Source organism: Halichoerus grypus, chromosome 1 (genome assembly GCF_964656455.1).
Source record: "Halichoerus grypus chromosome 1, mHalGry1.hap1.1, whole genome shotgun sequence".
Classification (NCBI taxonomy): domain Eukaryota; kingdom Metazoa; phylum Chordata; class Mammalia; order Carnivora; family Phocidae; genus Halichoerus; species Halichoerus grypus.
This window is the reverse complement of record NC_135712.1, coordinates 105,418,723-105,445,152: the sequence shown is the minus strand read 5'-3', so window position 1 is coordinate 105,445,152 and position 26,430 is coordinate 105,418,723. Positions and strand designations below refer to the sequence as shown.

At 40.9% G+C, this 26,430-nt stretch overlaps 2 protein-coding genes and 1 long non-coding RNA gene across 5 annotated transcripts in view; 1 reads left to right on the top strand and 2 right to left on the bottom strand.

Moving 5' to 3' along the window:
- Nucleotides 1-26,430, top strand: part of KCNAB1 (potassium voltage-gated channel subfamily A regulatory beta subunit 1) — a 253,743-nt gene that overhangs the window by 210,025 nt on the left and 17,288 nt on the right. For all 3 annotated transcript variants that reach the window (XM_036122386.2, XM_036122383.2, XM_078070015.1), the window contains 3 exons: nucleotides 21,640-21,725; nucleotides 22,401-22,521; nucleotides 23,950-24,044. In XM_036122386.2, coding sequence (XP_035978279.1) covers nucleotides 21,640-21,725; nucleotides 22,401-22,521; nucleotides 23,950-24,044 — 302 coding nt within the window. The remainder of the gene's footprint in view (nucleotides 1-21,639; nucleotides 21,726-22,400; nucleotides 22,522-23,949; nucleotides 24,045-26,430) is intronic.
- The window catches only part of SSR3 (signal sequence receptor subunit 3), a 60,719-nt gene continuing 34,312 nt past the window's right edge, over nucleotides 24-26,430 (bottom strand). The window contains exon 5 of the mRNA XM_078070022.1: nucleotides 24-255. Within this exon, the coding sequence (XP_077926148.1) occupies nucleotides 198-255 (58 nt within the window). The 3' untranslated portion in view covers nucleotides 24-197. The remainder of the gene's footprint in view (nucleotides 256-26,430) is intronic.
- Nucleotides 6,840-9,440, bottom strand: LOC144381542 (uncharacterized). The gene is made up of 2 exons (XR_013446814.1): nucleotides 8,531-9,440; nucleotides 6,840-7,570 (listed from the first exon to the last, which is right to left on the bottom strand). It is a non-coding gene; the product is annotated as an uncharacterized LOC144381542 (long non-coding RNA).

Below are 26,430 nucleotides of genomic sequence, written 5' to 3'. Positions count from 1 at the left end.
TTAATTAAGAGTCCCACACTGTATTTAGTTTCATGGCTTTTTAATATTTTTTAGTCTAAAGCAGTTCCTCCACTTTTTTTCCTCTTTAATAACAGTGACATTTGAAAAAATTCCAAGCCAATTGTTTTCGAAAATGTCTCTCGGTCTGGATTGTCTGATCATTTTTCTCATGGTTAGATGAAGCATTTTTGGCAAGATTACGTAGGTGATGTTGGGTTCTTCTCAGTGTGTCCCTCAGAAGACCCAGGAGTGTCACTGTATCCCATTATGGGTCAGGTTAAGGTTGATCACTTGGTTGAGACAGTATCTTCCAGCTTTCCCCACCATGATGGTACTTCTTTGACTTGGTAACTAATAAGTAACCTGGGTGTGCAATTCTCTGAGACCACATGAATCACTGGGTCCTCCACAACCTGAGTTTAGCCTCTGCTGAGGATCCCTGCTTGCATCAGTTATTACAACGGGGTTGCCACCCATCTCCATTTATAAGTAGATATTCTTCAGTAAAGAGGAGCTTTCCCTTCTCCTCCCCAACTCTCATTGCCATCACTCTGGAGCTCCCTCACTTGCTTCAAGAATATACAGGTTGAGTGAGAGGAGGAGAGAGGATCTAGTGAGAAGGGCACATCTGAAGAAAACTATGCCATGAGTACCAACCCACCTCAGCAGAAGGAGAGGACGGCCCCTTCATTTCAACCCTGGCTAGGGGTTGCAAGGCTACTTAGATTGTTTAAAACATGAGCCTCACAGTTAGGGAGTCTAGTGGCTTGGGAGCTGACTCATGTCTGACAAACCTAGATGTGGAGAAATGGGCGCGTTCTCTCTAGTGGTACAGCAGGGGAGTGCGCCTTCCCTGGGGGTGATAGAGAGGGCATCTGTGAATGCTTCCTATGTGGGATTCTTTTGGGGTCTGTCCTCTAGGAGGACAGCCTCCTGGAGGGCGGGGAGTGGGAGGTGGGGGCTGGAGCTGAACACCCAGATCCGGCAGAAGAAGGGCCCAGAAGAGAAGCAGGAAGTAGAGGAATAGAGAGACCAGCCATGTCCCATTTCACCGCCCCTTCCTGCAGACTGCTACTCTAAGCAGGTTCCAGCTAGGAAAAGGAAAAGTATTTGAGTTTGGAGTTTTGATTGAGATCTATGGAGGCTGTATTTATGATTTTAAATGATGTGGGACCAGCCTGAATTCTCATCGGGGCCAAGGGATACCCGTTCCCACTGAATGTAAAGGGCTAGTGGAAGATTGTGATTACATTATCATGAGTCATGCCTGTTCCACATACTAGTTACATATGTTTACCTAATTTAAATCGATCTGACTTAAATTAAAAATGAAAAAAAAATTGACTCTTTCTTTAGTTTCAGAAAGCAAATTTGTTTGCTTTATAAGAAAATACCATTATGTTCAATATAATAGGAAGCTTAGGAAAACCTTGTGTGCTTAAAATTCAGGTCTCCACAAATTACAAAATAAAGCATCTGGCCACCTGTATAAAATGTATCCTTTATGCACAGACACCTCCCATACCCCACCAGGGCCCTTCCCCACAAAATCTCCCCAGGAATCTGAAGACTTTTGAAAGTTCATTTCTACTTTGGCGAGTAATTATTTGTTAAAGGTTCAAATCCTGAAAAATTATAAGCTACTAAACTTCAGCCTCTGCAGTTTGGAATTTATCCATCCTTTCTAAATGCATCCCTATGTTAGGTTTTGTTCTATTTTAAATTCTGAAAGGTGAGCTTGTGTTGTGACTAGCTTCAATGAATCCAATCATACAAAATTAGTGGTAATTAGATGAGATAGTTTTAAACAACTTTTGAAACCCTAGTACAGTCAAGCCAGAACTTACTTATATAAGAACATTTATTTTTGTTTTCTAAATGGCTAGTGGATGGAAGGGATGGATACAGGGAAGCAGTAGAAAGGAAAAGAAAACAAATTTAGTATCAGCAGAACTCTCTTTTACTTGGAGAAAGAAGGAAGGTGTTGTTATCATTAACATGGAAACTGGAAATATATTTGGTAATGGAATGAACCTAATTACTGCCTAGAAATGAGTGCTTTTTCTAATAAGAGGAAAGAACAAACTGACATAAAAATTCACACAAAGCTTAACAGAAACAAAAAAAAAGGGCGGGGGGGGGAGGATATGGAGACCAAAAGGGAAAACTGGGGAAGGAAAAAATGGTGAAATTTTTTTCTCCCATCCATTTCCCTACTCTCTTCCCAAGCACAAGACAAATATTGCAAGTCCCTTTCTCAAAAAACTGACAGGATGCATTTTAAATGTCATCTTATAGCACTCACAATGACCCAGAGAAGAACATGGTATACTAAAATAGTCAGGTCTAAAATTGGGCTCATTCATTTATTTATATTCAGTTAATATTATTGAGTGCCTGCTATACACTAGGCATTGTTCTTGATGCCTGGGATATATAAGAGAACAAAATAGACAAAGATTCCCACCCTTGTGAGATACATTTGATTTTACGGGAGAGACATGGAATAAACAATGAAACAAAAAATTAAGTTATGTAGACTGATTAGAAGATGATCAAGTGTTATGCAACAAAGGAAAAGGTAGAGCAGAAGAGTGAGGGTGGGGATGCTCAGGGAGTTGAAAGTGGTCACTGAGAAGGTAATATGCCAGCAAAGACCCGAAGGGGTAAAGTGAGTAACTAGGAGGGAGATAAGGACATTGTTTCTGGCGCAAAGACCCTGAGATGGGAGAAGCCTGTTGTGTTTGAGGAACATCATGGACACCAATGTGACTGCAGAGAGTGAAGAAGGAAGAGTAGAGGAGAAGAGTTTAGAGGGATTACAGAGACATTTGGCAGCCCTCTGAATTTTGAACAAAGCAGTGACATGACTTGACTTACATTTCAAAAGGATCCCTCTGTCTTGGAATTAAAGTGAATTATAAAGGGGCACATGTAGGAGCAGGGAAATGCAAGGAAATAATTGTAGCAATCTAGCTGAGAGATAAGATGGCTCAGATGAAGGTGCAAGCTATGGAAGTGTAGAGTTTGAATAAATACTGAATGTAGAGCCAGAAGAGCTCCTGATGGGTTGGATGTGGGTGTAACAGAAAGAGAGGAGTGGGGAATGACTCCAAGGTGTTAGGCCTGAGTCACCAGAAGGATGGAAGCTACCAGAAGCTGCCATTAACTAATATGGTGAATACTATAGGTGGAGCTGGTTTGTGGGGGAAGACCAGAGGGCTTGAATTTGAGATGTTCATTAGACATCCAAGTAGAAATGTTGAGTGGGCAGTTGGACACTGAATCTGAAACTCAGGAGACAGGCCTGGGATGGAGATGTAAATGAGGGAGTTGTCTGCATGTTAAAGATATTTAAAGCATTGAAAATTGGTAAATCACACAGGGAATAAAAACAGAAAAGGCAGGAAAAGGATATAGAAAGAAAGGACCAAGGACTGAGCCCTGGAGCTCTCCAATATTCAGAGGCTGGGAGGAGGGAAAAAGAACAGGTTAAAAAAAAAAAGAAAAAAAAACAAAACAAACGAAAAACATATCAAGGAGGAAAATGTGATTGACTGTATCAGTGCTACTGATGGGTCAAGACGGATGAGGACTGGGAATTGTCCATCAGTGTTAATGGTGAGAAGACAATCAGTAACCTTGACAAGAGCAGCTTTGGTGAAATAGGGAGTGGGTGAGTGAAAGCCACCCAATCTTTGAGTCCCAGTTTCCTCATTTGGAAAACAGGGAAACCTCTTGGTTTAAGATCACACAGTAAAATATTTCTGCCTCTTTCTCTTAAAAAAAAAAAAAATCACCCAATAAATAACATACAGGGCAAGCAACAGAAATAGAAACTTCCTTTCTGATAAAAGTAGAACACAACTGGAAAGCCAGACCCTTATATATGAAAGTGGAAAAAAGGATGGAAGAATTGTAAACAACTTAGCAGAACTGAGGGAAGATTTATTGGAAGTGCCCACAGGTGAGAAGCAAATCAATCTCCACTGTGCAATCTCAGAATGGTTAGAGCATTAGATGCACCAGCACCACAGAGGATGGGGGTGGGGCGGGAACTGTAAACAAGGTAGTTGTTTAAAAGAACAACAGAGCTATGAAAGTTCTATGTCCCCAGGTCTGTAGGCAATGAAGGAAAGCAAAAGGTACATAAACTGGTTGAGGGGCTGTAGTCCAAGAGATACTGGACACAAAGGAAGGTGGGGCTACGCTGGAAAAAAAAAAAGATTATGAAGTGAGACCCCATACCTCTCCTCTCACTTACTTCCGGGTCACTACAGCCAGGTTACACTTTCCCCAGGTAGAATATAAGAGAATATTTCTCTGGAGAATATTTTTTCAAGGAAAAAATCTTAACAGATATGGACATTGTTGTGGGAGAAAACCCCAGTGGGAAAAAGTGGCAAGTCCACTCATTGTTCCCACAGGGACTCGCACTAGTTGACAAGTGCCAACTGAACACAATTTTAGTGCTTTATTTGTAACCATGAACAGACACCCAAGAATCACCTGACATTCAAAGAGAGCCCCTAATATGAATTTTTTTATTTTTATTTTTTTGGGGGTGGGGTGGGAGGGGTGGGGTGGCTGGGTGATAGACATTGGGGAGGGTATGTGCTATGGTGAGCGCTGTGAATTGTGCAAGACTGTTGAATCACAGATCTGTACCTCTGAAACAAATAATGCAATATATGTTAAGAAAAAAAAAAAGCAGGAGAGGAAGAATGAAGGGAGAAATCAGAGGGGGAGATGAACCATGAGAGACAATGGACTCTGAAAAACAAAATATGAATTTTTTTTTAAAAAAAAACTCAAGTAAATAGAAGAAAGTAATGCAAAAGAGAGTAATGCAAAGATACAGAAAATTCCAAAGAAACTATAGTTAACATACTTGGTAAGAAAAGATACTGCATCACTGGAAGAAGAACAGAATGAAAGATCAACAACAACACAGAATTAGAATTTTAAAAATGTAGAGATTGGAAAATATAATGGCTAAAAAACTTTAACATTTTAAAAGTCAATAAAGATGTTGGACATTAAAGTTGAGGAAATATTCCAGAAAGAAGGGGGCAGGGAATGGACGATACAAGTGAAAAAATAACAAAATTCAGGTTTTGTCCTGGAAGTCCAACATCTATTCAACTCGAGGGAACAGATAAAATGGAGAAGAGGTAGTCATCAAAAAAAATAATACGGGAAAATTTCCGGATTTGAAGAACATGAGACTCCAGATTGAAAGTGCCCACCAAGTACCCAGGACAATGAATGAATAAAGTCCCACACAAAGGAAAATCATAATGAATTTCACAACTGAAAAGATAAAGGAAAACATCCTAAAATGTTCCAGAGACTTGGGGCACCGGGTGGCTCAGTAGGTTAGATGTCTGCCTTTGGCTCAGGTCATGATCCCAGAGTCCTGGGATTGAGTCCCGCATCAGGCTCCCTGCTTGGTGGGGAGCCTGCTTCTCCCTCTCACTCTGCCTGACATTCCTCCCCCTGTTTGTGTTCTCTCTCTCAAATAAATAAATGAAATCTTAAAAAATAAATAAAATATTCCAGAGACTTGATAGAGTACACATATGAAGGATTGAGAATAAGGATTGCCTCGGAGTTTTCAACAGCAAAATTGAGAACTAGAAGGCCAGGGAGCCAGCCTTCAAAATTCGAGGCCAAAAGATGGTGGGCAAATCTCCCAACCAAGGCGGAGGAAATAAGAACCTTTTGACGTTCCTATCTCCCAAACACAACGCCTCAAAAGCTACTGGGAAATATGCTCCACCAAACGGAGAGAATAAAGCCACAAAGAGGAAGCCGCGGGATCCAACTCCAATTAGAGGAAGAAGGGAATTTCCAGGGTGAGGGGAAGGGAAGCGCCAGCCCAACAGCTGGACAGCGGCACAGAGCGTGCGCAGTGTGGGCTGCAGCCCGAGGATGGCAGCCTCCAGGTGGGGCGCTGCCAGGAAAAAGAAAAACGGAACTGAGTTTCTCACCAGCTTGACCATGTGGAAAGAGACAGTTGCACAACGTATGGGAAGATTGAGCAAAGCTCCAAATAAAACTGTTAATGAAGAAGCTGTCAACTGAAGGAGAAACGAGAAGTTATAGAAGGAAGGCAAGATGATTACTGTAAACTATTTTGCTCGGCAGTGGACACTAAATAGGGAGTCATTAATATGAAGACACGGAATAGGAACTTAACCCTAAACTGAGTTGTGAACAGATTGGGAAGATGGTGAAGATAGAAAGCTGTATGAGCGGGAGCTAAAACCCTGACCTCCAAGGGAGGTCAACAGATACTGTCTAAAAAGGCTGGATCAAGGGCGTAATGCAGAAATATTATTGAGAAACGTAGAGAGTATTACTAGAATAAGCAACATATATTGGAAGTGGTTACCTCTGTGGTGTATAGAGGCAAAGAGTTGAAGGTCTGCTGCTTTTGGCTATAAGCCTTTAGGCATTGGCTCTTTAAGTGATGCACATGTGTTACTTTGAGAAAACTGAGGATTCAGTCAATAACTGCACACATACACACACAAATGAGATAAAAATGCTAGTGGTATTGAGCTGTCAGTATTAACTATGATCTCGTGGCTGTCGAAGTCCAGGCACAGTCCTTGGGGTTTAGAAATAATCACGTTTTCCTAGCCCGGAGTCCAGGATCAGAAGCCAACCCGTCTCTCACTGCATCCCTCCAGAAACACGCCAGCACCAGAGACCTATCCGCCACTTCCTAAACGAGCTGTGCTGAGCCGGACTCCTTCCCGTGGAGTCCTCTAAGGCAGGGCGTGCTATATAATCCACGGCAGGATGAGAAGAAAACATAATTTCCACTGCTCTTATATTTTATGATTTTTCAAGTTTCTATTTATTGTATATATTTTTTCCATTTTAAACTATCCACTGATACAATTTCAAACATAAAAAGAAGTAAAAATAGGGGAGCCTGGGTGGCTCAGTCAGGCATCTGCCTTCAGTTCAGGTAGTGATCCCAGGACCCTAGGATCCAGCCCCCAGTCGGGCTCCCTGCTCAGCGGGGAGTCGTCTTCTCCCTCTCCCTCTCCCCCTCTCCCCTGACTCATGCTCTCTCTCTCTCTCAAATAAATAGATAAAATTTTTGTAAAAGTTGTAAAAAATTAAAAAGTAGTAAAAATAGTACAAAAATTCATATAAAACCCTCACCCATATTCCCTCAAGTGTTAACATCTTACATAACCATTGTACTATTATTAAAATCTAGAAATTAACATTGACACAATAATGTATAATCTATAGATTGTATTCGTATTTCTCTGATTGTCTCACTGATAGTCCCTTCTCGTCCATATCTACTTTAAGATCACACACTGCAGCTCATCTTCATGTGTCTTTGGTCTTCTTTAAGCTGGATCAGTTCCTTGGCCTTTCTTTGTCTTTCATAATTTTGACATTTTAGAAAAGTATTAGCCAGTTCTTTTGTAGAATGTCCCTCAATTGATGCTCTTCAGATTATTTGCCAGTGGTTAAATTCATGTTAGGCATTTGGATCAAGAATACCACAGAAATGATGTTGTGTCCTCTTCGGTGCTTCCTATTGGGGGGGAAGGGTGTATAATGTTTATTTTTCCTGTTACTGATAATGTTAACTTTGGTTACTTGGTTAAGGTGATGTCTACTAGGTTTCTCCTCTGTAAAGTTACTTTTTTTCCTTTAGTATGTCCTGTATTATATGGCATTAAGTATATATGGTATATACCCAATGAGTATGTTTGAGGGAAATATTTAGAAACTGTTTTTCATCACACTTTTGCCTACTTAATTTTAGCATTCCACAATGATTCTCACCTGAAACACGTACGATGGTGTTTGCCAAATGGTGATTTTCTATATTTATCATACCTACTACAGTTTTTGGTTGGCATTCTGCTGTAAGGAAGAGCTTTCCCTCCTCCCCTTATATTTCTTTATTCAATTAATTTATTCAATTATTTACATCAATATGATCTCATAGATTCTGATTTTATTTTATGATTTATAAATCATTACTGTCATTATTTATTTTGTTACCACAACTATCCCCAACATGTCCATTTTGACTATCTTTGACATGTCTTCTGTGTTCTCACGGCATGTCTCCATCTTTTTTTTTTTTCTCCTTTTTTTGAGGACTTTTTTGCTTTCCCAGCACAAGATGTTCCAAGCTCACCTGTGCTTTCCCCAGCCCTGTAATCAGCCATTTCTCCCAAGGAGCGCTGGTCCTTTAATGGAGCGCAGCATTTTGAGCCAGGATCTGGATGCCATTACATATTTTTTTTATAACATACTAGCTTTGTGGTACAGGTACTTATTTTAACCAATATACTTTTTTTTTTTTAACTGATTGGGAAGCAAAACATTTTTGAAATCACTGCTTTTAGTTTCAAGAAGCACTGCTCATTGTTTCCTTAGCCTGAAATGTTCCCAAGGAAGACATCTTGATCCCCTTAGTTGGAATTACACACCCCTCCTTTTTCACGTGTACAGCATGATACTTCCTCTATTTTGCACTTACCTTTTCCTGCCTTGTGTCGGAGATGGTAGTTCATGAGTGAAGAACAACCCCGGGAACTCATGGTCTCTTTCTCCATCGTTCTCTATCCTGTCAGCTTCTTATATTGAAAGAGATTCATGTGTAAAAGTTGCCAGGCAATGAAGGCCAAGTAGGGAAGAGAAATGGTCCATGTTGCTGTGTCACAGAGAAGCACCCTGCGTTCACACATATACAATGGGCAGGCCCCCAGAGGAAGTGAGTGATCCCGGGGAACAAAATGGTTCCTGTCAGCTCCCAAAGGAGTTCTGCAGTTAGCATCTCATCCCTTTAGTGTAACCTGTCATACTCTATCAGGACTTCCTGGTCCACTCGGCTAGCACAAGTCTGCCAATTTCTAAAATGCTGAAATGTTCTCTGTGTTGAAGAGCAGACTAGAACCAGAGTGCTTGCTTTCACTTACTAGCTGGGTATCCTTGAGCAATTTACTCACCTTCCTTGTGGCCCAGTTTTCTCATGTGCAAAATAAGAATAACAACCATAGACCTTTTCTGTGAGATTGTTTTGGTGATTAAGTGAGTTAATATATATATATAAAGTGTTTAGAACAAGGCCAGGTGTATTAAAAGTGCTAAATTGCTGTTAATGGTTATTCTTAATACTTCAGAAGACAAAGGCCCTTATATTTATGTCAGGGAGCCTCACAAAATGTGGCACGGAAATATACAAAAGTTCACGGCAAAAAGGATGAGGTCAAACTAGGGTTTTGTGTCTAATTAAAGACCAGACCCCGAGAGGGACAATTCATTACACCTTTTCAGTCACTGACCCCATTCTTGCTGCTCTTTGCCTTACAACTAGGCATACCTTTCCCCTGAAGCACAAGGAAGTGTGCTCTGTGTGGAAAAGGTGGATATTGGCGGGGGGGGGGGGGGGGTGGTGAGGAGAGCTGGACAAGCCACAGAGTAAACATGAAACGTTTTCCTTCTGTGTCAGTTTTACTCAAAGATGCATAAAGAAAAATGTTACTATTGCTTTAAAGCAAATGCTTTATTGAGGTGTGGGATAGCCATTTGCATAAATTTTCATGCTAAAGCCAAATCTGTCTAAATAACATTTGCTTTTGTGGCCACTTTAGTGGCTCATGTGGTAGAAACGTTTAAGAAGCATTGTCTTTCCATGAAAAACCTTGGTAAATCCTTTCTTAGCAGAAGATTCGAATAAAGAAAATAAGGGGAAACTGCCATCTTTGGGTGGGGAATGGGGAAGAAGGTGAAAAATGGGAAGGAAAAATCCCAAAGAAAGAGATTAAGGGCTCCAGATACAAGCAGGCAACATGTGAGACAGTGAAATAGGTACAAGGAAAAGAATGGGAGCATCCCAGGGCAGACCCAGGGGGAAAGACTAGCCTCCTTCTAAAGGGTTCCAGTAGTGAAAGTGGCCCGCCACCACTGGGCCTGCCTTATATTTTAACATACAGAGCCACAGGTGCCTCATTTCAAACATGAACAGAGTTAGTATTCCTTCTTTACCAGGTAGTTCACTGTTGAAAAGCTGAGAAAACCATTCCACTCCACCATATCAAGTTTAAAAGTTGCCTTTTAGTTAGTTGCCTTTGGTTAGTTACCAGGTACCTGACAAATATAGATAAGCTCTGCAGAGCCAACATGGATGTGGGGCTGCCAGTGAGCTGCATCTGCTGTTGGAATAGCGGGTTTAATATCACTAAGATTAAGATAGCATCTTCTTTCAGCTGTCTCCCATGGCAGAACCAGGAAATAAGGCCAGCTCTACATTTTTAAAGAAGCAATAAAAATTGCTTCCTGTTACAGCAAAAAAACTGGATTTGCCAGTAGAAAATCTCATTAGGATAAATATTTTTTTTACTCTTATCAATCCCCTGCCAAGTTGCTTGCTTTAGTCTTATATCCACAAGATAGAATTCCTTTAAAAATAAAGTTAAAAGCCTGTCCCAAGAAGCTGATACACAGACACGCAGTTGTATAAATAAAAAGCTCCAGACAGGATAATAGAATAAGAAGCTACATGTCAGGATTCCACATCTGTCTGTCTGGGCAGTGAGGATGACATTCCACAATTGAAAAGATCAGGAATTCAAGGCTTGAGTCAGATATCTACAATGCAATGGCAGATGCGCCCTGGTATAAAAATAACTATTCCACTAATAATGAATATAGAAATTTTAGGCGCCGTGTAGGATGGGTAGAGTTTAGTTACATTTACTTTTTAGTATCTCAGTGAACATTTGGAAAACGATTCCTTAGTGTTCTGATAATACATTTGCTTTCAACATGCCTAAAGGCTTATTTCCTCGGTTGATACAGTTATTAACCCTCTGTGCGCTTCAAAGAGCAAAACCAAAAGGACAGACATGAAATACATAAATATGGAGGAGGACAAAGGGAAGGAGATATTTCACTTTGTTCTGTTTGAGTATGAGGATCAGTGGGTGAAAGTGGCTCTGGAGAAAAAGCGCAGACCTGGCTTCACCAAGTTTTTCATCATTTTCTCAACTTCTTCAACTATAAAATAGAAATGTAGTAATACCGCCTCATAGGGCTGCAGGAGAACTTAAATGCAGTAATGCTGGTAACGCACCCAGGACAGAGCCCAGTGCACAGTAAGCACTCAGTAGTTAGCTTTCTTCCTGTCCCTCTGTTGTTGTGCCCAACCAGACCCGGTCTGAGCACAGTGGAAATCGTGGGTTGTCTGCTGAGCAGTCATCTCCCTCGTCTCAGATACCCAGGTTTTCATGTGGGCCATGACCCTGCCCCCACACCACCAAGTGACCCATAGGAAAGCCACTTCCTCTCCCCTTGCTGGTCCTCGCTTCCAATGTGGGCTCTGGGTCATGTTAAACCAATCAGTCCCTTTTTTACCCTTGCCTAGAATCACTGGTTCATGTGACCAAAGCAGCCTAACCACAGTGTCTCGGGAGTCAGAACGCTGAGGCCAAAGGGTCCTGCTGAGCATAGACAAGGAAGCACATTGCCATAGATGCACCTTAATGCCACAGAGGAAGCCAGCATGGGGATGGCAGAGTTAGAAAAAAGGTGGTCCGCAGTGACTTGCTGGGACAGTCAATTCTGAAGATATATGACCTCTACACTTCCAGTGACTAGAGCCGATAAATCTCTTTTACAATTTAAGAACTTTCCATTGAGTTTTTAATAACTTCATAAAAAAAAAACAAAAACCTAACTGATAGACCAAGAAGCTATTTACATCCTCATTTCTCAGTAAGAAAAACTGCAACCTAAAGCTCAAAAGGATTACAAATACAAAGATAGTCATTCTTTAGATCTTTTATATATTATGGTTAAATGAGGGGTCTCTATAACATCTGTCTTATCTTTCTATGTGTTGCTGATTAGGTTTTACTGTCATACACCAGAATTACCTTCTACCATAATTATTCCTGATATATAAGAAAGGTTTCACTTAGCTATTTAAAATTAGAATAAGTTGGTTCTAGCAAATAAATCTACATGGCAGGTTAATTTCCTTATTTACTTCTGCATACATTTTGTAAATCATTCATCCTGTTATATTCACTGGGGGAAAAACACAGCTATTCAAAATCAGGTATGTCATAAGTATGTCATCTATGACAGTGATGAAAAGCTGGTAACACTTGCTTTGAGAATTTTCTAAGCCAAAATTATCTTGGCCTTTGCTATAAACTAAGGTTGTGTCACCCTAAAAGTCATATGTTGAAACCAAATCCCTAGTGTGATGGTGTTAGGAGGTAGGGCCTTTGGGAGGTAATTAGGTCATGAGGGTGAAGTCCTCATGAATGGGATTAGTGCCCTGATAAAAGAGACCCTCACACCTGTGAGGGCACAGCAAAAAGATGTCTGTCTACAGACCAGGAAGTGAGATCTCAGCAGACACTGAATCTGCCAGAGCCTTGATCCTGTCCTTCCCAGTCTCAGACTGTGAGAAATGAATGTTGTTTAAGCCCCCTATGGTATGTTTGTTATATGTTTATGGTATTTTTGTTATAACAACCTGAACAGAATAAGACAGCCATGTTCTATGATAAAATTGGTGGGGCTTAATTGACAAGAGCAAAACTTTAAAAGTTTTGGCAGAAGGAAGAAAATCTTTTTTCTAATTTTAATGTCTTCATTGGTATCAGAGAGATATCCCATATTGGGAGAAGACCCATGTTCAAACTATTAAACCTCTTTTTTTAAGGCTGACTAGTAACATTGTTAAAGGAAACCCCAGGATGCTACCTTACAGGACCAGTTTCCTACAATAATCCACTGATGGTGTAACTTTTAGTTTCACAGATGAAGATAAATAAGTTAGGTATCTAGGAAATTTGCACAACCCTGGAATTTCAGTTTACTTAGATTTATTTAAGTCTGTTTATTTGTTGCCTTGCTCCAAACAAAATTTAAGGCAATGGGTTTATTTACTCTCATTTTTAATATTTTTAAGTGAATCAGAATTCATTCCACTGTTCACAAATCCTACAGAATTTGACATACATAAGAAGAATCATGGGGCACCTGAGTGGCTCAGTCAGTTAGGCGTCCAGCTCCTGATTTTGGCTGAGGTCATGATCTCAGGTTGTCGGATTGGGCCCCAAATTGGGCTCTTCGCTCAGTGCGGAGTCTGCTTGAGATTCTCTCTCCCTCTCCTGCCCTCCTCCAGTAAATAAAATCTTAAAAAAATAAAATAATAAAAAATTTAAAAACCTTTCAAAAGAAGAACAGCATTATACTCTATACTCATCATAGATGCTGCCTTTTTCATCAGGACAGAGATCATCTCTTTACTACCATATAGTATTAACCAAATATAGATATTACAAGCTGATAGTTTGGAATCACCTAGTTTCAGTAGGAAATAGTGGGACCACATTTAGATTCTATTTAAGGAAGAAGTGTGATTTTATGATCCATATTCTACATAATTATTTCTTGGAGAGTATCAGCAGGCAAGAGTGGAAAGATTGGAGGTGGTGGTAAAAGACAGTTACAGGGAAATAATGAGGAGAGAGCTGTACTGAAAGATAAGAAAGCTATGTCATTGCCTTAGGCAAGTCGGTTGGCCATTCTTACCAAGGTGGAAAATGAACAGTTGCTCTTTTGCTAGGGTTAAAGAGCATATGTCTGGTGGTGGAAGAAATAAAATTAAAAGTATACAGCATCACATAGCCTCCCCGCTCTGTAGGGGGGAGCTGATAAGGAATGAGCAGAGTCCCCAGAACAGCAGTGTTCAGGAAAAGTCACAGGAATTTCAGGCTCTTACTTCGGGGAGCTGCTCTTATTTGCACGTTCTGCAAATGGGATTTTTTGGTTCTGGAGTTTTATTCAGTTTGAGATGAGGTGAAAGGTAGAGGGGGAGGGAGGCATCACAGAGGGAGGTAGGGAAATGCCACAGAACTCAAACCCAATTAAATTATCTCTCAACCTCCACCTCCACCCATTTATTCTTTCAAGGTGAGGGTGAAGCTAAAGATGGCCAAACCTTTTTACCAGTCCTACAGAGGTGGTCCAATGACTTACTTTGGATCTTAGGGGTACTTACTACTGTTTTTGTTTAGGGCCTTTGGACTTCAGGTCAAAGAGAGACTGAAAGTGTTCCCTTTCAAAAACGTATTCCACATTTCAGGATCAGGTTCAGAAATCACATCTGGGCAATCTCAGAGGCTCAGTTCAAAGTGTCTAGGGTCCAGAATATACAGTGCATGGCAAAGCACAGAGTTTGAGGACCAAAGCAGAGAGGTTGAGCTGTAGGGTGAAGACAATGCACTGTCCTTGGAGACCTACAGCTCCATTCTGGGGTCAGAGTTTTGAACAAGGTTTCATTTGAAAGGTTTTACTGACTTGGCTCATTCCACATATTGCTTCCTAGTCTCTTGAATCTAGTCTGTTCTGATCATTTTGGCCTATGTCCTAATCCAGAAAGCTTATTCTTTGTAAACTATCTTGTGAAGACCACTTTTTCTCTGAGCTTCAACAGGTCAGATGCAGACACAATCCTTTTTTGGGCTCTTTTTTTCAAAAAGTCATCAAATTTGAAGTCTTTCTTCAAGGAAGCAAAAAGATAGCTTACATTTCCCAAGTCATTCATATACATCATCAACTATAGTCATCATGTATTAAATGCAGACGGATGGATATAACCACACACAAGTCATTTCATGTTCACAAATGCACAGTGGGACTAAGTAAATGCCCTGTTATTTTTCTGTCCCCAACCCATTTTCTCCCACAGTGCACAATATACAAAGCCTTCTAGAACTTCAAAGCCAGAGGTGGCCTTATAGGCTATCTGCTGAGAACTTGCCCAAGTGACGCCGAGCCTCAGCTTCTTCACCCGTGAAATGGGGGTTAAAATATTATCCACCAAAACCGTTTTTAGAAAGATTACCTATATGCTCAATTAATATCAATCTGCTCACTCATGTTGAAGAAACTGAGATCCAGCAAGGTCGAGGGATGCTCCCAAAGAAGTGACAGTGATGGGACAAAAACCAAGGTCTCCCGAATCCTGGTGTGTGCTCTGTGACGCAAAGGAAGTCAGGCTTTCCTCAGATGCTCAGCAAAGCCTTAAGGCTAAATGTGACGTACTCCTTTTATAGGTAGGAGTTTCCATTCCCATGAAAAAGGATAGTTCTCGGTCTCCAGACACTCTGCTGAGTGCTGAGAGAGGATTCTCCACCGCCAGGATAAAGGATGGATAAAGCAAGGAGAAACTGCTAAGCCACAAAGAGGCCCCATTATAAACCCAAGTTCCTGAAGTTAAATAAGCAAATAAATGATGGAAGTTAAATAAACAAACAGCTGGTTTGGAGGGAAAACTGTGTCCAGGTTTAGACCTATTTTTTCTTAGTGTCTGTAACTCCTTGGAGGAAACCAAGTCCCCACATTTTACCAGTGCCTCAGCCTCCACCATGGTCCTCTCCTCTGAAAAAAGAAAGGATCCACTGGCAGTTAGGTTGAACCATGTGAATGACATTGTCAATAGTCAACCATTTCTGAACTCTATAGATGACAATTTCATTTGGTTAAAAATATTTGTGAATTAATCTGTAAATGTTCGTGTTTTAAAGTGGCACCTTTGCTTGATAGGGAATTTTCTTTCTTTTTTTCTTCTTTTTTATATTATAAAAGTATGATAACACATTTACAGGAATTTACAGGAAACTTGGAAAAGAGAACAAAACTACATGTAGTTCCACCATATAGTACAATTATTATTTTGTGTATTTCACTCTTAGCATTTTATAAACATATTTGAAATATTTAGAATTGTTAATAATATTGAGGCTTTTAATTATACCCTAAAACAATGAAGAGGAACCTACACTGGATTATCTCTAAGGTTTCTTTTGTTTTTATCATTCTGTGTCACTATGGCCGGATTGAGCCCATTTTCTTTGATCAAAACACTAATTTCTGCATATTTTTATCTGAAGTTCTTATGGTTTATTGTTCATGCAGTATAACTATTTGCTTACAACTTTCAAAGCTCAAAGGAACATTTCCCATGAAAAACAGTTTAATGTTAGCAACTATCTTCTTTGTATGAGGGCCAATTAAAAAAAACATGTTTATCAACACATTTTTTTGCACTCAAAATAATGTTTTATGAAGTCCTTTAGCATAAAATGCACATTTGAAAACAAAGATGACCTACATTACTGAAAGAAGAATGTCAACTTCTTTTCTTTTTTGTAACTAAAATGTTAAAAACAGCCTATTTGGGAAGAAACAACCAGGGCCACATCCTGCTTGCTTCTTACTCAGTTTGTGTTACAATTTTAGATTCACAAATTGATCTACACACATCATCTCATGTCAAGCTTTGAAGAATTCCACAGGATCAATATCGCCCTCACTTTACAAATGAGGAAATGGCATACTCACAGGAACGAAATTGACCTGAAGCATTTATGGAGGGCTGGCTGTGTGCTAAGGATACAGGGAATGAGAGAGAGCTTCCTGTGGCCTGTGGGTCACAGAGTAATGATTATTTCAACCTGGAAAGGAGTGCATAGGGAAGATTTACCGAAGTTTTTCAATAGTTCAGATAGTGTTTCTCAAACTTTGGGATTTTAGAGCCAATGAAAATAACACAAAGGCCTAGGCTCATTGGAGTAGGCTAGGATCTGGACCTCTGCTTTCATCAAATTCCTCAGGTGATTTCAATTCATACCAAAGTGTGTGTATATATGTGTGTGTGCGTGCATGTACCCATGCATGCATAGTGTCTGTTTGCATATGTACTAACGCAAATAATTAAAGGTTAAATTACAGCATGAAGCATTTAGATAAAAGAGTAGAAGAGGAAATGTAGGAGGAAGTTTATACAGCCTGAAATGGCTTACTTGGGAATGGTATAAAGCAGTGGTTCTCAAAACACACCAGAAATTCTTGGAAGGCTGCCCACACCCCTCCCCACCAATCTGTAATTCAGTAGGTGTAGAGTAAGACCCTAGAATTTGCATTTCTAACAAGTTTCCAGGTGCTGCTGATGCTGCTGGCCCAGGGGCCATACTTGAGGACAATTGGTATAGACAAGCACAGTAGTTCTAAACCCTGGCTGCACTCTAGAAAAGTCTGGAATGAGTTTTTAAAGTACAGATGATGGGGCCTCAGCCCTATGCTATAATAGAATTTCAGTGGAAGTCAGATAGCATAGTTTTTAAAGCTCCCAGGTGTTTTAATGTGCAGTCCCAGTTGAGAACCACGGGTCCTAAGGCTTCTTGGAAAAGCGGAGGGAGTCACATTCAGTCCTGGGTTACCTGATTTAATCATGTTTGTCTGCATGTCTTTTGCCCAAAGGCCGGTGCATGCAATGCACATAATAATCTTCCTAACATCCTTTTCCCACCTGGAATCGATGCTCTGATGCTCTGATGAGGATGCTTTTTTTTTTTTAATTTTATTATGTTATGTTAGTCACCATACAATACATCATTGGTTTTTGATGTGGTGATCCACGATCCATTGTTTTCATATATACGAGGATACTTTTTAAATGCATTTCCATGAGACATGAGTAAAACCAGCTAGACTCCATTGATTTTTTTCTTTCAACAATGCTGCCCTCTTGTGTCCTTAAATAGTAGAATTGTGTAAAAGCCCATTTCACTTCCTGCTACAGAGCTAAACAACTTGGGGGATTTTTCTTTGATGTTAAAAAAAAACCCAACAAATTTAACATCCATTAAGCTTAATTTTTAATCTGTGGCAACATGAATCTCCAACGGCGGCCCCTTGCTTCTCCCACCATTTTTCCCTGCATTCAGTGCTTCAGCCTCCTCCAAGGATAAGAACTACTCAGTTTTTTTCTTCATTCCGCCAAACCCTTCTCTTCAGAGCCAGAAGCACAACCAATCAGGGAGCAAGAAATTACCACCAACTAAAGTATTTGGGGCATTGGAGGGTCTCGCATACTCTCGTCCATACTCAGAACCATTCGTTCTCACCACACCCACCTCTTCTTCACTTGATTGATAGCTTATTAAACAAGACGAAACCAGAGAGGGAGACAAACCATAAGAGACTCTTAATCTCAGGAAACAAACTGAGGGTTGCTGGAGTGGTGGGGAGTGGGAGGGATGGGGGTGCTGGGTGATAGACTGTGGGGAGGATATGTGCTATGGTGAGCGCTGTGAATTGTGTAAGACTGATGAATCACAGACCTGTACCTCTGAAACAAATAACACATTATATGTTAATAAAAAAAATTTAAAAAAAGAATAGAATCATCACACGGGAGCTCCCATGTCCTCCCACGATGAGTTCAACACACCTTTCAGAGTTCTGCCATCTGGATGCAGTCCTCTGCACCTCACAGATACCCGCCCGCCCTCCATCTCCACTTGATCGAGTCTCCCTCTCCCTCCGGCCCCAGCCTCCAGCCAAGATCATCACCAACTCCCTCTTTTTAAATCACTCCCAATGGCATACAGGCTTATTTTTATGTCTCCCATCTTTAAAATAAAACTCTTCTTTGGCCCTAAGTACCCCTTCAGCTACTGCGCCATTTGTCTGCTCCATTCACTTCCAAACTTGGGAAGAGTCTACTCAGGTTGTGTCTAAAGCCCGTCCCCCCCACGGCCACCCCCTTCTCCCATCTGCTCCCGCCTGGCTGTGGTCCCTGGCACCACTGACACTGAAACGGCTCTTCTCATGGCCTGCAAGGACCTCCCTGGCATGTGCCAAAGCCAGCGGACACTGCGTTGTACCCTCTGATCTGAATGCTCAGAGTGTTCCACTCTGTGGGCACCGCTCCTTCTCCAAGCACTCTCTGCTCTTGATTCTGCAACATCCCATGACCTGGCTTCCTTCCTGCTCCTCTGGCCACGGATAAACCAGAACCTTGCCATGTGCTCTCTCTGACTCCTGGGCTGGCTTGTAGGACCTTTTCTGTGTCCTCGGCAGACTCCCCTTACATAGTCTCATCTGCTGCTGTGAATTTCAAGACAACTAATAGACTGATCGGTGATAAATATGTCATCTCCAGCCTGGGTTGCTGACCATGACATTCGTCCACTGCTTTCTACTCAACATCTCCTCCTTAGTATCTTGCAGGCATCTCCATTCATCGCACATTCAAAGAGGAACCCTTGATTTTTCTCCCAAAACCTGTTGCTCCCTCAGTTTCCTCATCCCTGTAAATGGCCAGATATCTGGGAGATCGTCTTGATTCCTTCCTTTTCCTCACTTGCTACATTCAGTCCATCCTCAAGCCTGGTGGATTCTACCAAAATACATTTTGAATCCATCCATATCTGTCTGTCTTTACTACCACCACTCTCATCTCCTGCCTGGAATACTACGATTCCTTCCTAAAGATCTTCCTGCTCCCTCCAGCCCTCCCCCTCCCAACTGATTCCCTATGGCTGAGTCAGAAATAGTGTTATAAAATGTAAACTACATCCTCTTGTTGCCTTCCCACTAAACTTTGAATAACATACGAACAACATGGTTTGCCCTCTGCCAACTGTATCTTCTACCCCCAGCCTCCTTCCTCACTCATCTCCTGCCACAATGGGCTGCCTTCTGATTGCCAGAACTCACTAAGCCCTGTCCTGTACATGCTGTTCCATCTGCCTAGAATGAATGCTCTTTCCTTGTTCTTCACACGGCTGGCTCCTTTATTCTTGATGCCTAAACATTACTCCTCAGGGAGATCTTCCTTGACCTCATTCCTTATCTCAGACCCTGTTTGTTTTCTTCACAACACTTCACATTTTGTAATTACTTCCTTGTGTACATCCTCATCTCCCCATTTCAATTCCCTGAGTCCAGGAGCTCCGTATTTGTTTTGCTCACAGATGAACCCAGCAACTGGCATAGTCCCTGGCAAATATTAGGTTTTTAGTATGTGCGTGTTGAATAAGTGAATGAAGGTACAGAAAGAGCCACAACCGCCATTTCATCTTAACTGCTCTTGTCAAAGCCTCAGTGCCGACCAGCCACTAAACTGTCCAGTGCTCATCTTACTGACTGCAGAATAGAGACAGGACGGGGGGGCGGGGGGCTCGGGTTCCATTTATTCTGTTAACCTCACCAGTGGTTACCAACATGTTTGATTGACCACAATAACCCCAGCATCTAGCGCAGCAGACACTTAACAAATACTGCTGATGGAATGGACTTCTTAGCTCTGAAAGAAACAGGGTGTGAAGGGAAGGGGGCTGGTGTGACCATGGAGGGGTCCAAACAGAGCGAGTGCTTCTGGGAGGAGGTTTAAATAATGGCTCTCTACTTCCAGAAATGTTCTACTTCTATAGGCACTCATTTCCAGTTGTATGATAAAAGGAAAATGTTTCATAGAACTTTTTTGTATCTCATTCACTTTATTAAGGGAAAAGGAACTTGTAGTTTTAGTTGCTGAGGAATAGCCTGATATTTGGGAGTCTTTCTCCAAGAAAGAAAAATATTTTTCTTAAAAGCCAAATTCTACCTCTGTTGAGTAGACAATGGTGAGGAAAAGCACTCCTATCTTCCAAACAAAGAAACCAAGGGCAATTTAAAAGCCAAGTAAGCAAGGAAGCCAAGTCCCTAACCCTGGCTGTCTCACTCTATATCCTGTCACCTACCAATTTAGATAGTGCTTGCTCATGAGAAATAAAATAAGAATACATCCACCTCAACTCAACTTTGAGACAAGGATTTGATTTTTCTGAAGGACATGTACCCTACAGGTATTAGTAGGACACAGAGAAGTCTGAGGCCTGCAACCCCTTGAAAATGTCAAATGACCTGGCATCTTGGGTGTTTGACCTGATTTGTGGAAGAAATCCAGCCATGCCTTTGACTTTTCACGCCACTGAACTTGAGGCTCTCCATGCTCTCTGGTTTTGTATCACATCTAGCTGGTGCCAAGAGGATTAGCTCAACTCCAGCTCTCCGTGGAAAGGATTCATTCTCCTGTTTAGGCAATGTGATGTCAAGCTGAAAGAAGCTGATGAGCAAACTCCATGGGGCCATAAAGCAGCCCCTGATGAAGTGCATTACATGGATGTCTCAGAATAAAGTTCAGTTCGAAGTGGTCAAGGACAGGGTGTGCCATTGTGGGCTGGGAGCCACTGTGGCTCAGCTGTTTGTGCAGCATTTAATATGTTTATCTTTCTGCTAAACATATTGTTGTTGAGTCATCTCTATTACACAGACACCCTGTGTGAGGCCCAGCTCTGCAAATCCAACACACAAAGAGAGGCCTTCTATCATCAGTGACCTTACATTCTACAAAGTCAAAATCAATGCTTCCTCTTACTTCTCACTTTAGTAAGGTACCCAGGCTTTGAGAAAGGTTAATCGTATGTTCTTTTACAGGGCAGCAACCATGAAGTAATAAAAGTAAAGGAAGAACTTAAAGTTGTCATTATGTCTTTAGTATCATTTAGTAGTAGTGCTGCAAACTGAAAATGGAAAGTCAGCTTACCCAAAAGTACCAGCAGCCTCCAAACTATCAATATTTCATGTTAGACTATTATGTGGTCACCCATGTCAAAGTAATTATATTAGTAAGACAAATAATTGCATTAAACTTCTAAGCTTTGGGCAGGGAAAAAAAAAGATCACATAACTCTGAAAAGTAGAGAAACTAATTAAATACTGTTTGGCCTTCTATAGAAATTGTTCGAGCCATGACACATGTGATAAACCAAGGAATGGCGATGTATTGGGGGACCTCGCGGTGGAGTGCTATGGAGATCATGGTAATTTCATTTCTGTTCTCAAATGGCCATTAAATACTTTATTATTGTTTTTCAGATACTATGTGTAAATTATAAGACCTTTTGCAAACTTTCCTAATAATCACCATGACACTAGAATGCTATGATCAATTCTGTCATTCCAGAGATAGATACGGGGGCTGGATCTCATCAGCTCAGAATACAACAGGGAAGGTGCAGGTCTCTAGCAGGAATCATATTCTTGCATGTTCTTCGGTGACAAGGGGATACAATGAATTTCCCAGCTAACGAGATACATGAACAAAATAGTCTGGCTTCCTTTTTTAAAAACTGTATTAAGTAACTATACTGTTTATAACACACTAATGACACATCATTTGTATATGTTAGTCTGAGTTTTATTTCTTTAGGAACCAAAATTATGGATATTGTCATGGGCTATTATGGTTCTCATGTTGACTAATTTGCCCTGGACTTTACTCAATCCAGACCCTCCCAAAGAATAATAAGGATTTCCTGCATTTGATATTTCTCTTAGTGAGATTGATGGTCACAACTTTGCTTATTATTTGGCATCCTACATGTTTCTTGGTTTGTACTGATTTCATTGAAACGAAGTTTTCTCATGCATATGAATCATAGAGCAGCCTTATTTCTCATGAGTATAAATTCAGTTACAATCTTATTTCTCCCTAGGAAGCCTATTCTGTAGCAAGGCAGTTCAATATGATCCCACCGGTCTGTGAACAAGCTGAGTACCATCTTTTTCAGAGAGAGAAAGTGGAGGTTCAGCTACCAGAGCTCTACCATAAAATAGGTAATCTTCACAATCAAATTTACTGATTATTTTTAACAATAGGAGTATCAGTGATCCAGAAAAAAGTGTTACCAAAATGCTTTCCTTAATGTTCCTAATTAACATAGAGATTGTGAGAACTATCCATTTCTGACTACAGAATAATCAAATGTGCCTACAGGGTAGTCTGTAGGGTATTAGTGATGAAATCCAAGCAGTTGTAGATTGTGACTGGTGTACAAGCTGTACTCAGGAGGTGTTCAAAAATGCGTGTAGAAAGAAGGGTAGAAACAATGAGTAAACTCATTTTTTCCGTAGGGTGCTTCTCTAACCAAAGCATGCGTCTTTGAGTAGATTATAACTGCCTTTCCAGAAACAATTATGGATCTATACATCTATATCTTCTACTCTGTGCCTGGAACTAAGTTAGACATGGGGAGTTTAAGACTGCCTGACAGGCCTAGCACTACATGTCTGTGTAGGTAGATGTAATAATTTCAAAGAAAGGAAAGAAATGTATGTATGTATATGTGTATATATATATACACACACACACACATATATATATACACATACATATATATGTGTGTGTGTGTATGTATATGTGTGTGTGTGTGTATATATATATTCTTATGTATATAACATATACATAAGAATGTTGGACATACAAAAAACATGAATAAGCCACATTTTCAGCCTCATGTATCACAACAGTGTCCAGAGATAACTTTCTTCCTAAAAAATAGAGGTTCCTAAGAAATAGAGCAGGAAAATGCTGAGTAAGGAGAAAAAAGATTACAAAAGCCAACAGCAGTAACACTCATAATTGCTGGCACTGGCCATGTGTTTCCTCTGCGGTAGGCTCGGTGCCGCTATGGACCAAGCTCTAGATAGGCACTCAGGGGACGAGTGGAACACTGGAGCATTCGCCTGTGCAAGTCAGTGTTTGTCTCTGAGTATAAAAAGAAACATCCATTTTGGACATCAGCAAATTAAGAGTGAGCCACGTTTTTAGGCTTGTTTGGCTTGAAAACAAGGCCCGCTCCGTATAACTGACAGTACATGTTCAATTGATTCATAAAAATGAAGCACAACCTATAAATAACTCAATTTTAGGGGCGCCTGGGTGGCTCAGTTGGTTAAGCATCTGTCTTCGGCTCGGGTCATGATCCCAGGGTCCTGGGATGGAGCAGGGTCCCTGCTCAGCGGGGAGCCTGCTTCTCCCTCTGCCCCTCCCCACCACGCGTGATCTCTCTCTGTTCTCTCTCTCTCTCAAATAAATTGTTTTTTAAATTAAATAAATAAATATTAATGGAAAGACATCTGCTGGTATTAACTTACTTATCTGACTAGCCGTTTTCCTGTAACTAACCAAGTCCTGTTTTAAACACTCCCACACTTTTGATCTCCCTTTGCACAAGCAACTTACTCAGTTTTTTTCTTCTGTAGGAGTTGGAGCAATGACATGGTCTCCACTTGCCTGTGGAATCATCTCAGGAAAATATGGAAATGGAGTGCCTGAGAGTTCTAGGGCTTCACTGAAGGTATTTTCCCCCACTTCTAGAAAAGCATCTGGGGATGGGAGAGAGGGACGGAAGAAGACTGAACAGGACAGCTCCGCAGCAGCCTGTGCTTCCTGGCTCAGGCAGAGCCAGCTTGGCCAGTGTCCTCAGGCAGGCTCCCTCAAGCCCCCAGGAGACCTCTGCTCCGGGCCGGCATCAGTCATGAACATGAACAGCCATGTCTGTTCGCACAGAAAATTCCCCTCCTCTGGGGACTGGGGGGAAATGCCCAGTGCTCTGGTTAGGTTTATAGGGCTCAAATCCCTACTGTTATTTATTCTTATGTTAAAGAAGGCATTTCATCCCTCCCTGGAAATTGATGAAATGTAAAATCCCTTTTCTTTATGAGAGGATCTATTTTTACTTTTCTTGACAAAACAATTGGGGTAAACCAACTGTAGCTGAGTGGGGCTCGAGGTGGATTGATGTTGTTTACTGTGTGGGGGTGTGGGGTAAGAGGGAGGGTTCGGGAAGCAAGATACATAGCCAGGCAAGCCTGTCACTCGGGCTCAAGGCTGGTGTTTTTCGCAGAGATCAACGGGCCACGTAGTCTTACAGTTTAAATTCTTCTCTGAAGCATAAAGATATTTGACATCACTGACATGAAATAACTTCCATTCAGAACATCTTGATGATTAATTTATTTGAGAGTACTCCAGACAGCCCTCATTAACAACCTGTTTTTAAAAACTTGAGACAATGTGTAATAACATTAGAATCACAAATGGTAATGTCAAGGGAGAGAGAATATTGGCATTTTTAAAATTCAGACATGGCAGAGGCCCCTAAGAAGTAGAAGTCTGACACAGCCTCTTGCTTCCATAAGCACAAAGTTAGCTGGAGGACAGCCCAAGTTAGGGCCAAAGCACCAACCCTGTAATCAACTTGCTGGGACGACTGCGTGCTTCGCTAATCAGAACCGTCTCAAGGCTCTAGGTCTCCCACTCTTTCTGCTTGTTACAGTTGACCTATTAGTTTGTTGTCTAAAATAATATAATATAAATATCTCCTAAAGCATGGTGACATGCCTATTTCTAGCTTGGCATTATCACAAAATATAATTATCTAGAATATTAATTGTGGTCTTGCTTCTGAAAATTGTGCATTGTTCTGAACCCAGTTTAAGTAAGTTAGCAAGGAAAAACTAAAAGCATCTTAGGGAAGAAGGTATGAACGGAGAAAGGCAAAAAGAGCAAAGAAGAAAGGGAAGCACTGAAAATTGCGATTTTACTGAGCATCTACTCCGTGCCAAGCATTGGGCTAAGCATTTTTATTCATCTCCTTTAATCCACACAAAGATAAATGGATACAGATGACTCTTAATCAGGTGTAGCTAAGCATGTTGCCTTACATTCTTTCAGAGACTTTTTTTTTTAAGACTTTATTTATTTGAGAGAGGGTGAGAGAGAGAGAGCGTGCATGCGCACACAAGCACAAGCACACAGCAGAAGAGGCAGAAGCAGACTCCCCGCTGAGGAGGGAGCCTGATGTGGGACTCGATCCTAGGACCCCGGGATCATGACCTGAGCTGAAGGCAGACACTTAACTGACTGAGCCACCCAGGCGCCCCCGTCAGAGATGTTTTTAAAAACTCAAAGTACTTCCACATATGCTGAGTAGTGACTATCCTTATAAGGGGGCAAACCCTTCCAGATGTAGAAACTGAGCACAAAGAGGTCAGATAATAATCCAAGAGCATAAACTCATAATAGAGAGAGTTTATACTAGAACTCAGGTTTCCTGGCTCTGTTTATCTCCCCCGAAGACATTTTTGTCTCCCTGCAAACCCAGGTTTCTAATGGAGGAAGAAGTAGCTGTACTGTATTTGGAGTGTAAGATTGGCTGACCTACATCATTATTTGGAAAAAGCTTACAAACAGCTAAAAAAAAAAAAAATTTCACAAATGCATTAACAAAAAGAGAAAGTAAAAAAAATAATAAAATAAGGAGATACAAAATACTTGAAGGTGGCTAAGTCCAAAAGCAACTCAGAAAAATATTTCTATTGTGGACTTTGATAAAGTCAACATCTATTGAAACATCCTTAACAATAAACATGAAGGGCTCTCAACAGGTTAAAGGCCTCTTTCTGATCACAAAGCAGCTTCTTTAGAGCTCCACAGACTCTCAGGCCTTCCTAAATCATTAGCCTGAGTGTTTTCCATACTAATATATGTGCACTTAGAAATGCCACTTATGGGGCGCCTGGCTAGCTCAGTTAGTAGAGGATGCAGCTCTTGGTCTCAAAGTCGTGAGTTCGAGCCCCATACTGGGCATGGAGTCAACTTAAAATGAAAAATAAAATTGCTTTAAAAAAAAGGGGAAACTTGAATAGAGTAACTGAAACAAACAAAAAATTAAAGATTGA